Here is a 13,196-nt window from a genome sequence, read left to right as displayed (position 1 = left end):
TAAACTATCCCTTTAACTTAAGAAGTGACAAGTGACAACACCAGGGCAGCTAGGTACCTCAAGTGTATGTACCTTTACATATAATCTAAATCACACATAACATCACACAAAAGCCAAGGGGAGGGGTTATTAACATGACCAGGTCATAAAAGGTAATGATCTATCCACCGGGCACACGGCTCAAGCCAATCAACATTGCCACACTGTGGCACTCTAAAAACAATGCTTAGCAATGATGCGTTTTAGTTTCCAGTTATGCGCAATCTTTATTCTGCTGCTACCCTACAAACAACAGCCATACAGTGCTATAGGCCAACATATTCGTGTGCATTATCATGTACAAACAGGGTTAGTTTGACTGACCTGGCAAGAATATCCTAGAGGTTTATGTTTATCTCGCTCCAGCATAGGTCAACTGCATGCAGACTATTAGGGAATAAGCTGCTTCACGACTAGGATTACTGGTACCAATGCACACATTCAATTACCGTTAATAACGCTGAGAGGGTCTATGTCAGCCGGGGTACTGCCGCAACGTACCCTGGGTACGGTCCGGTATACCGGAACGTACCCTGGTACTATCTAATATGCCGGACCGTACCTCGCCTACTCCACTAACAAGTCTAGGGAGTCGCCTACGCCTACTCCCTAGCTAACCCTAACCCGAACCCTAATCCTAACCATATCAAATAGTGACCAGGGTACGTTCCGGCAGTACCCTGGGGGACATAGACCCTATGAGCATTAATAACACCCCAGGAGAAAAAAAAAGGAATGCAATCCCTATATAGAAAGATGCCATGCAATTACTTTAAAGGGATAATAACACCCTAGAATTTTATGGTATATTATGATAGTATTATAGTAAGTGCATGCATTTACATTTCTCATAAAACAACAGTCGGTTTCGAATTCTTTATTTTAGGCCACTGACATGACACCCCGCTATTGTGCTGCCACCCTGACAGTTGCACTTTTTCCTCTTTATTTTGCACGTTACAGACCGAGGGTTAATCACAGCAGTGCAATTATATACCATATTTACTCGTGTATAAATTGCTTTCGTGTATAAGTCGCACCCCATAATTTGCCTTGAAAAGTTGGTACAAAACTTTTATAATCGAAATTCTGTTCAATACTGAACGATATCATAGCAGTCAGCAAACTTGATAGGGATTTGAAAATATAAGGGAAATTATTACTAATATCCTCAACATCAAATAATCACTTTCTCACATTGCAATAGGCCTAAATGACAAATTATAGATCTGTGTGACTACCACTATTCTTCCCCTTTTTTACTAGCTAAATACTTCTCGATAGACTGCAAAGTTCTACTTCGCTCGCGCAGAAAACGCATCTAAGGGGGGCTAATTTCAAAAATTTTCTCCCCCAGACCCCCCCTTCGCGTGCTCGTAAGTTTGGGACTTTGGGTTACGGTTAGACCCCCCCCCCATGGTACAAATCCTGTACACGCCCCTGATATCCTTAGGTAGGTGCCCACTATTACAGGTTTGACTATCCATGTGTCGCAATAGATTTTGGCATGCTGAAATTTACATCATACCTGTAGCTGTTCAGTACATCCGTATGCTTTCACTATATCTAACTTGCACATCGGACAGGTCCGCTGGTCCAGTAACCACGGGTCGATACACGACTTGTGGAATATGTGCCTTCAGATAAAATGAACATGCTTATTCATCAAAGTTGTGTGCAATGCAAAATGCAAACAAATAGCACAATAAGTGAACTGATTGACCTATCTGCCTTGCATAGTGATGTGGGAGGAAACATTTGGTCAGGCAGAAAGTCGACATGATAAAAGCAGCGATATTAGGTTATGTTACAAAAATGAACGAACGTCAATGAACGTGTAAGGTTATGTGAGAGATGATTCAGAGGCAATCTAAACTTTGGATATATCCATTCCATCGTATATCAATGTATTTTGTACACTTCTAGCATGCCACCAGATAATATAGAAGATGACTACATCAAAATTTTGGCCTACTAGACAAGCTACCAACATACCCAGTTTAAATTTTTCAGGATTTGGCATATTTCAAATTCAGCTTTCAGTAATCCACCCTAATCTTATTCACGCAACTTAATTATCTTCATTAATATAGCACAGTGCAGTAACAATAGAAATGTGATGCTGCAACTCTGATTACTTTAGATAGAATATCAAAAATCATGAAATATAATGATCAGAAAAGGAACAAAACTGAACGAACCATATACAACGGTGCTTAAAAGTGCATAACATTCGTTCATTAGTTGCATACAAAATTTTGTATAGCTAAAGTTTCAACTCCCAACCTGTAAGCAGTGTACAATGTTAGAGGAATTTTAACAAAACTTTGTAATTCAGAAGTGATCTATAATGCAAACGAACGTTTGGCGAACCTTTGGCTATGAAAGATTTCATTTATTAAACGTTAAAATATGTTTCATTTCTTTTTTTCTATATATGACACAAATAATAACTTAACGATTAGTGCAAAATTTCCTGTTTGGGAACATACAGCTAATACACAGTGCAAGAGTAGAGCAATGCTAAAACAAGACAGCAGATAACATAGCAAACGATGTCATTTATCAACAAAATATAAGTATCAGAAATTTCAATATTAAAGATAAATCCTCACTATGCACTAAAACACCTATGCATAACATTTTATGCACTTACTAATGCTCATAGGGTCTATGTCCCCCAGGGTACGGGTTAGGGAGTAGGCGTAGGCGACTCCCTAGACTCGTTAGTGGAGTAGGCGAGGTACGGTCCGGCATATAATATAGTACCAGGGTACGTTCCGGTATACCGGACCGTACCCAGGGTACGTTCCGGCAGTACCCCGGGGGACATAGACCCTATCAGCCTTACTAATGCATATCAGTACGACTATATCATGAATATAGTTTCTCACCTTCCAAGTGGTACGATGATAAGATTCCAAGAGCATGAGATTTTATCAGTTTTAATTAAACCTAGATCCATCTTGATAACTGGCATTGTCTCTGGTTGTCAACCAAATTAGCTCACAGTAGGTAACAGGTGGCAGATTTAATCAGTCAAACAACTGAGAGTGCTATAACTACTATATATAACTTAGGGAAAGCAGTTCGTTCAATAAAAAAACTAGTGAGACAGTCTGCCTACATCTTATTAATGAAGAGGAAACACTTATATTCGTTTTTATGGCTCTATGCAAGCTGAAATTGGGTGTCAACACGCAATACTGTAGATAGTAATATTTTCTTTGGTTGTACACATAGAACATTGTGTAGTTAGTCTAGCATAATTAATGGAATAGTTACTCACTTGCATGGTAGTATTCTGATGACATCCCCCGCTCTGAAGTTTTCGATGCACACGGCGCAACTGTCAAACTCCATCTGTATTTCCTGTAGAAATCCTTACGTAAGCTCTATATGCAAAGGTTAACCCTAATTCCACATAACTCAAAAATTAAGATATTACTATTACTGTGTAATGTAATGTGCAAGGATAGATGGTACATTGTATGTACAGTAAATAATACATTATGTCTTTTTAAGTCGTGATTCCTCATTAAAATGTTACTAACAAACCTATGAAGGTAAACGTGCCCCCACAGTATATTGGCAATATTAGTAGTACGCAACAGCATTTATAAATGTGTGTAATGTAGCAGGGTTCAAAATAATGTGTGTTTGGAGTCAAATACTCCATGATTAACTGTCGTACAATCTGGTTTGACATGTGCAGGAGTCCATGTGACCACCGGAATACTCTTCCATACCAGTTCAATTCAAAAAGTAGCTTTGTGGAATTACCATATTTTTTGGCAAATAACCCAAGGAAAATTTTCATACGAACAGGACCAAAGTCCCGCACGGCAGCGTCCATTGCTCCTAGATCAGAGATTCTCCTCTAACCACTGTCAATGTGGAACAATACATAGCTGGCATGAAGTGGCCAAGTGTTGAATTTTTTTTATTAAAGTGAAAAAGATTGAATTTATGTTCAAGTTAAACGAAAACAGACATTAAACAGCCTCGACATTTAAGACAAACAACCAGTCTACCGTCCACTGCTCATAAAAAACTGACCCTTGCAAGCTAATAACCGCTTACTTGAATTTCCCACCTAAAAGGGTGAAAATAGACTGTCGACTCATTTTTATTCGCATCAGTTCTTTTCACTATTATCAAAAACAAGAGTCTCAAGAATACCTCGTCATTTTGTCATATGTTGTTTTACTAATCATAATGCTTGATTTAAAGCCCTTTGATCCACTCAGCTAGGGCTGCCAACTCTCACGCATTGACCGTGAGACTCACGCATTTTGACCAAATCTCACGCTCTCACGCTGATCTTACAATATCTCACGCACAGCAAAATAATGCTGTGATATCTCACGGTCAATGCGTGAGAGTTGGTAATGCATGATTATGGTGGTGTGCATAATAATCATGAAATAACATGTATAATATCAAATCACATATTAACAATAAAGATTGTTATGGTCAAAATTACTGAATAACAATTACAGCTGGACTATTAATATCCTCATAACTTCAACTTTAAATGATTATAAGCTCATTAGGTGTACTGTGCACAAATATACTAGAATATCACTATATTATCACTACAATTTACAAAGCATTCGTATTAAGCATAAAGGACCTCATGAGAATTTTCATATATTTACCTAAATTCCAAAGACTACTGAATAGTAAAAATACGTGGCACAATTAATAACCAATTTACAGATAATAGTCAGGAAAGCTAGAATATTAGCATCCAATTATGGGGGTATTGATGGGGTATAGCATAAAACACAAAGTGGCCAAGTATTACAACATTTGAGTGAAAACCAATAATTTTTTATGCCAGTCAAGATTTTCCACTGGCTGAGATTCGGGATTCCTTTCCACAAATTGACATTATTATGGAAACACCTTTAAAGATATTTCCTGTGAATTTAGGTTTACCTCGATTTCTGTACACAATTCAGACTTCTGTTTTCACCTTGTTTTTAATACCTTAATTAACAAAACTTAACAAGAAATGGCTATACTAACTGAGAAATTAGTAAAGGCCAAAATGTTTACTGTCAACCGACTATCCCACAAAGACCCTCAATTTTGGGGAATCACACAACCGACATTCACCGACCTGGTCCCCAGCTTTAAGGGTCCTTACTGGAATCCTCGTCAGAGCCTTCTTCGCCGCATTTAACAACCGCCTCTGTCAAACAATACAACAATACATATAATAATAATTATACCAGGAGTAAGATAAGGAATCTCTTATTATTTAATCCTTTATTATCTTGAATCTGATAATACTCATAAAGAACGCACAGTCTTTGTATAGACGCAATAAAACGTGGCATTGAGTAAGTAACGGCAACTCTAACAGATATCAATAAACAATATTTCTTTTTCTCACTGAAAATTTAAAAACATGTTCAATTTTGAGTTTTCAAAAGCAGGGCTTGAAACTAACGCTCGCCCGAGGCTAGTAGAAATCAGTAAGGGCTAGTAGAATGTCTGGTCTGACCAGCCCTGTTGGCGAGTGGGAATGCCTACCAGATAACATATTACTAGTACTTTTTCAGCAACTACTAACCCGACCGAACTAGTAATAACTAATAAGTAATATAAAATTTGCGTGTGCAAACATAATAAAATTGCAAAACCTAAACTTAAAACAGTCACAGTACCTCAGACAATAAAATCGGTCCAACCACCATGCTGCTCTATTCACAAGCTCATGCCAATCCCCTCACAGTGTATATATACGCAATACGTTTCTGTTCTACTTTCTGTTTACGTTCGTGGAACGGTTAGTTAACTTAGTTTACGTTTCAGCTGACCTCAGGGTTAAACACTACAATCCCTCCCCTTTTCAAACGAAGATTATTTCAATTTGACGGTTGCTAAATATCAAATTAGAAACTCAAATTTACTTATACGGAGTTGGAATCACCCTGGTTAATATACAATCCAGTCTCTGTGTCTATAATTAACGTGGAATAGTAGTCATGGTTTTGTCAGGTACTGTTATGAAAATAACCTCTTTAAACTACATTTCCATGTAACTGGGTATTCTAAGCCTTTTATTAATACGATGTTCATCCAACACTACATAACACGACTTAATTATATTCAGTCAACTAAGCAATACACTATAACAATCTCAATAAACTAAACACAGGATAACTCTACTATAACTCTATACTGGTACTTGTACTACTACTAACAACTCTGTACTTGAGTTAGAGAATTCTAACCAGTAGTAGAGATAGTCACAAACGGTTCAAATTAAACATGACTCTTCATGATTTCCGTAGATTGATAATACGTTCTAGATCGTTACTATTAAGGGAATTTATTCTGTCGTATCATAACATAGTACTGACTGTATTTGGTATATATATAAGTTATATATTGTAAGTATATCAAAAGAGCTAATATACACCTTAGAGTGTACAGACCGGAAAAACTGGCGGAAATAGTGCTATTTCACGGCAATATTATTCTACTGAAGGCCTGTGGGAGCATGATTAACAGCTCCCAATATCGTCGGCTTAGGAGTAATCGTATAGAGACAAGCGGTGGTCTTATTTTACGAGAGCAAAGATGGCTACTGAACGCATACAAAGTAGAATAATTAATATTGCGCGTGAGAATGGACTATTTCCCGTTGACACTCTAGTATTTGATTTAGCTCATTGATATATAATAATATATAATACTCAATATATATATTTTGCATTATAGATCGCTCCTGATATATATATATATATATACTGAGATATATGCTGAATCTAAATTTTCAGCAGTCCAAGGAATTTTGCAGAATGCATTCGGAGCGTCTAAAATCAAAACCCAGATCCACCCACCGTCGACCCCCTTCCACCACCCCCCCGAAATGGCAAAATTTCGCTCACTTGGCGTAGCCTCAGCGCGCACTGTCAGAAAAAGTAAGTGGACTGGGAAGATATTTTAGAGGCTAGTAGATTTTCAGGTCACTACCTGCTGGCTAGTGAAACATTATTAGGTTAGTTTCAAGCCTGAAAAGCATGAACATATTATCTTTTCAACACTCACCGCAAGCCGATTCCTTTGCGTGAGATATCTAAACCTTTGATGTAAGTAGAAAACAAGCGCAGGCGGTGAAATGATGCATAATACACAAGTGAACAGAGATAGAGACAAAACAGCACTGAGGTCTTGTTGATTGCGCGAGATGCATGGCGGTGAACACGCTAATGACGAGGCATACAGGTACAACATACACCCGGTCCATTGTCAATCAGAATTTGCGAAGAATTCTCTGCCCTAGCGTCCTGGTGAATATCAGTGGCAGACGCACAATTGTTTAAGTCTTAGAACATCACATGTGACGTAAGACATTTGTACTAGTTTCATTCTGATGCACTTTACATATACTTAGCAGTTGGCAACCAGTGTGAGACAAAGCACCCATCAGAGCTACTAGTTAAATCAAAGAGCGCCATAAACTAGTATATTATTATTAAACTCTTTATTCTGCATATAATTTCAACACAAATAATTCAGATATGAAACGTTCCTTTTTCAGAGAAAATATCTGATGGACTGCAATAATAATTCTCAAGTAATACAGCACAATACACACCCGCACCACGATAAAAACATAAATATCAATACATGACATTACTTTCTGTATAAGTAAATTGTATTAAGTATAATTATAAAACCGCATCTCTACACACATACGCCACTTAACAACTCATGCGCCTCTCTTCATCAAATCCCACACACCATATCCTAGGCTAACAACTCAAACGTGTAAACAACAACGAGTAGGTTACTTAGAGTTAGCGGTGGTAGTAGGTATAAGTTCACTATAGTTCATTGAGGCTTTCGATAGAATAGCCATCACTGCCTGGGAATGAGATTAGAACTACGCCTCTCTCTTACGGTTGTGTACTACTTACAGTGTGTGTCGATTGTCGTCATCGCATCCCGGCCGCTGTCGTCGGTACAGAGCACAGCGCTGGCTTGTCTCCGCACTGCAGCATTTGCGGATCTTCTTCGCTTGATGTTGCAGAATGCCACGCTGTATGTGAGTTGGCGATCCAGGGCCGGCCTCGCCTTCGCAATGCATGTTGGCGCAGCGGATGCCACGCTGCCCGTTCTGCTGCTGACCGTCACATGCATGCACTGCCGATTCGCTCACAGCGCTAACTCTTGTTCTACCAATAAATAACCATCCTCTGTCGTCCTTCGTAAGCGACAGAAGGTGACCGTTCTGCCGGATCTATTGTAAGGTTGACGTTTAACACTACTCGACATGTGGAGCTTCCCACAGGGGCGGTAATCCTAAATCGTTTTTTCGCCAGAGCACCCACAGTGTAAGGATCTCCAGTAATGCGCAAGCTACAGAGACATGAAAATATTTTCCAGAAAGAACGCAATGCATGTTGGCTGGCACCTATACTGGCTGTCATTTTTAACAGCTACTAGTGCAGGTAGACGTTCTGTCACATTACTTGTTATGCAGAACACTCTTGCGGATATGTTACTATTGCATCAAATCTAAAACAGAAACTAAAAGATTCGACAACACAACCAAACAAATAAAGGATGACAACGTTAAAAAATTGCACTTATACACTTCCTCGAGTGCGAATGGTTAGATAAAACTACAGAAGGAGCTCATTTCAAAATAGAAAAAAGTCTCTGGCACTTTAGTTGTGCAATACTCTACCACATACTATCAGGGAGTAAGATAACTATAGCATATCTATTAATTTCTAGAATCTATTTTATCTACTCCTGATAGCTATCTATTTTCTGCACAATAACTCATGGATATGAGGCATCACACAAACGATTTGACATTGGAGACCCTTATCAGCATAATTAAAGGAATCCTAAACATGGCTGATGCCATGTTGCAAGTGGTTCACTTCTGTACAACGACTTACAGACAGTGCCTCCGAAATACAGCGTTGTCCGTGTTGTCCGAGACAACCAAGAATATTTGTGCCCGGACAAAAACCTAACCAGTCTGAGACATTGTCCGGTGGACAATCAAGAAAAAAGTGTGACAAAAAAACGCACTTATTCTATATTGTTTCTGCACGGAATTAATGAATTTCTTCTCGGCTCGTCGATCTGTCCTGCATTGTGTCGGCATTAGTCTAGTCCTAACCAAGCCCGTAAACCCTAACACATAACCGACTCGGCATGCACTTATGATACTCGTGTTATAGATAGACCAATTATCTATGGTGTATAACTTTGTGCTTTGCAAATATTTTGCATTCTGAAACTGACAATGCAATGCAACGAACTGGTGTAGGCTAGCTGGCACAATATATGTTCCCATTTCATTACTATTCAAATCCGAGTGTGTTTTTTAGCTCTTGACATCAAGAAATCTTTAATCACGGAAATTAAATCGTGGAAATTAAAAATTATGGGACCAGCTGCCTATTGTCCAACACTGCGTATATGGTGTCAGGATTTTCATGATGTTATGAAGAGTTCGTACTTGATTGGGAACCCATCAACCAGCAACGTTTATTAACATTTTCTGCGGAGGGACCCCCATACCCCGCACCCGCCTGTTTTTACACACCCCCCCTCCTATGGAATCCACTAGCAACCCGCCACTGAAGACAACTTACATATCTTGGAGCGGACAGAGAACAATGAACACAAAAATGTCGCCTTTTTCGAGCTATGGGCGCCAAAACAAAGATTGCAGAAGCTGAAGGTAGAGGAGTCGGTAGGTGTGGAAGGGAGGCGGAGGAGCCAGTATAAATATTAAGTCATCCACTATTTTGCGCAGTTCGCTTGTTTTTGGCCCCCTTGTTTAAAAAATCCTGGCTATCGGCCATCTGTTCGGGGTGTTTACTGATATCCGTATATTAATGTGATTGAAAATCAGTATGATTCTGGGGGCAATATTTTTTGGGAACAACCAGCAAATTGTTGCGGCAACCCGCATTTGATATGTCCTGGGGTTGTCCGCTGGAGCAACACACTTTTTTTTCTTACTTTTGCACCGAGCACTGCTTAAGCAATATAAACAAAGGGCATTCTCTGCCAATCGGCGACACCAGCCCATACACTAATATGCCTCTCGAGGCTCCTTCTGAGAACACTTGCTTTACATGGTGACGCGTGCATTGGAAGCCGCCAGAGCCTATTGCAGCTTTTTGAGTATTATTGTGACTTCAGGTGCAGCACTTCCTGGTCCATTGTGGGATAGTGTTTCTAGGATATTGGTTTCTTGGCGGGTGCGATCAGGTAGCAGCAGCCTCCTGGTCATTGTGGCGATAAGGGTTCTAGATATGGTTCCTGAGGCCTGCGCGAGCTGGAGAGCCAGGAATGTCGACGTCGGCGAAGGCCATGATCTGGTGTTGTGTTGTAATTATTGTGACGATAATATTCTTAGAATTAGCTAGGCTCACATAAATGTTTTGTGATGTACAAGTTCCTTGTGTCGTCGCATTATTGAGTTACACATGTTTATTAGGTTATACAAAGTAACTAGAGGCAGTCGCACTCTATATTAAGTAAATTTATGTAATTTGTGTGACAAGTAGGTTTAATTCCCAACTGGAATTCACTGTTAGGCCCAACTATGACTATAGCTCCGGTCGAAGCAGTGTCCGTAAATAAGCAATCTGTTGTATCACTCAACGTGGTGGCTTCCCCTGGGTACTGTGAGTATGAGAGCTAAAGTTTGGATTTGTTTTGTATTCGGCAGTCAACTCGTTTGTGTAGGATTAAAGCGAATATGGAAAGGCAGAGTTAGTTTTGCTGGATTTGAGAGGTCATACACCGACCTAACATTTATTGAAACACAGAGGATAATGGGATCGGCTGCAAGGTACCCCAAAAGTCAACTCTTGCGAAGGATCGACAACCGGTGATATGATCAACCATGGCCACAGTCGCACAGGTGAACGGCGGTGTCAAGTTCGGAGGGAAGAGAAAACTAACTCCCAAAAGGAATACGCCGTATGAGCTGGACTGTAGGATGAGGCAGAGAGCAGTACGAGTGACAAAGCCGTAAGTCACTCTGTCCAGAGAAAGGCTAATCGACGATATCTGATATCGACACGCAGTCTATATCGGAAGTTCCGTAACACAATATCTACAGATGGATGCCGACACTACGATAGAGTTCATGTGTCGCGCATGGCAAGATGCCAGGAAATGCTGAAGCGAATGCCGAGACGCTGAGGATGTATTACAAGAGTTTTTATGAGATTAAAGACGACACACGTGTCGTGCATTAAAACTCGGGTTGAAGAATGCTGAATAAGAAGGCGGAGTCCGCAGAACGCAGCGACAATACTTCTAACCCCGATATGCTAGAAGGCCTCGAGAGACACGGATCCGCGCGCGTGCGTTCCTCGGTGATATCGAGGTGATCCAGCCATGGCGGCCAGCAATGAAGGAGAACCAGAAGAAGGCGAACTACTGGCCAAAGGTCGCGGCGCATAGAGGGCCAGAGCAAAGTCGACAGGCAGAGGCGTTGGACCTTGATTATAAAGGAAAGAGATCTTTTAACTTGAAAACTGAAGATTGCAGTAGTTTCGACCGCAAAAACCCGATGTGACTGACCAAGATTTGAGAGAGACTGACGTTAACGACCAGCGCAGTGGGTCACGCGCTTCCAGAGTTCAGCGTAGCGACGATGTCACACAGCAGAAGCCGATCCTACATACCGACTCCGTGACAACGCGCACGACGTCAGCCGCGGTACATATTTCGGCGTTTTCCCTGTAATAGCGACGCGGAAAGGTTTGTTGCCGGCGACCGGGATTTAACGCTCACGAGATAGAAATCCGGAGCCAACGTGACCACGTTAGCCATGACGTCACATCCAGAATGACCAATAGTGCGCCCCTTTCCGAATCGCGATCGTGGAAATCGTTAGTGTGCCGCGACTGGCTTAACCGTCGCGTCCAGCGTTACGTTATGCGTCACCAGGCTTGGATTTGTCGGGTGGTAGCTCATGACTATTGTTGGCGTAGCACGAGACTAATAAGAAACCAGCTTACAGACATTCAAAGTTCAGTGCGAGGTCCTAAGTGGACCTATAGAAGTTCTGGTTCGACAGTTTTAAACCAATAGGTCAGCAAATTACAGACTCATGTTGGGCACGAGCTCATTGATTATTTTTTGGAGGCAGTTCACGCGGCGAGATGCGCGCCGATTGTATTGGATACGCGCCACTTTGACGGGTAAGTTGGCTATGACAGCGCGAATGAAGAGTTTGAATTCTAGGGTACGGCACCCAGATGTCATAGCGCGTGCGTTTGTCAGAAAAGGCCAAATGGAATTGGGCCATGTGTCAGATCAACGATGCCACATGGCGCTTGATATATTTTCTCTGACACCATGACTGAGCATGTCAATATGCAGTCCAAAGTAGTGGACGGCCGCTCGAGGTGTTACAATATTCGGACAACCATTCAGGTGCGGTGGGTAACTGCCGTTATTACCTCCACGATAGATGGCGACGGATCGTGCAGACCTCGAAGGGAACGAAACCGACGGTAACAATTGCGACCTGCTCGTAAGGCTTTGTACGTCGGCGAGCTAACGAGCGAATAGACCGGTCCTAAAGGAATATACGGAAGGACGTCATGGCGCTGCGACTGCTATGTCTAGCCAGTAACGCTGTGAAGACCGAGCAGCGAAGCAGGACACCGTTTTATAATACGCCGGCGGCGGACAGAGCTCGCAGTGTCAGTAACCACTGTGGCAGGCTGGTACTGCTGCTGGGCGCGGAGCCGGAAGTCAGGCTACAAAGGAAAACTAACAGTATCAAGAAAGGTGACGTTGTCAGCTTCTGCGACGATGAGCACTTCATCGATTTGTCTGTTGCAAGTTTAAAGCTATTGCACACCGATAAGATTGACTTTTTAAAAAAGTCAAGGGCTTTGTTTTGGATTGGGCCTAGGTTTGGCACCGAGCAACAGATTGTAGATTAGGCTAAGTTTGTAAGATTTGTAAGTAGTTCACAACCCTACAGTTCTGCATAAGGTCAGCTTCAGGAAGCAAATGGCAGAGGACAGCGGCTGGTAAAGGTAGTATAGAAAGGTGAATGTACATTGGCGTCAAGGCGGCAATGCCGGTAGATCAATGGCAGTAGTACACTGTAATTGTCAAGGCATAAGTGGTAC

At 41.2% G+C, this 13,196-nt stretch overlaps 1 protein-coding gene across 1 annotated transcript in view; it reads right to left on the bottom strand.

Annotated features, from left to right (window-relative positions):
* LOC106809633 (RING finger protein 150-like) overlaps positions 1 to 13,196 on the bottom strand; it is a gene marked incomplete in the record, with an annotated part of 22,998 nt that overhangs the window by 5,098 nt on the left and 4,704 nt on the right. The window contains 3 exon segments of the mRNA XM_014812796.1: positions 1,568 to 1,676; positions 3,329 to 3,411; positions 5,168 to 5,239. Of these exon segments, the coding sequence (XP_014668282.1) occupies positions 1,568 to 1,676; positions 3,329 to 3,411; positions 5,168 to 5,239 (264 nt within the window).

Source organism: Priapulus caudatus, unplaced genomic scaffold (genome assembly GCF_000485595.1).
Source record: "Priapulus caudatus unplaced genomic scaffold, Priapulus_caudatus-5.0.1 Scaffold370, whole genome shotgun sequence".
NCBI lineage: Eukaryota > Metazoa > Priapulida > Priapulimorpha > Priapulimorphida > Priapulidae > Priapulus > Priapulus caudatus.
This window is presented reverse-complemented; position numbering and strand designations above follow the sequence as displayed.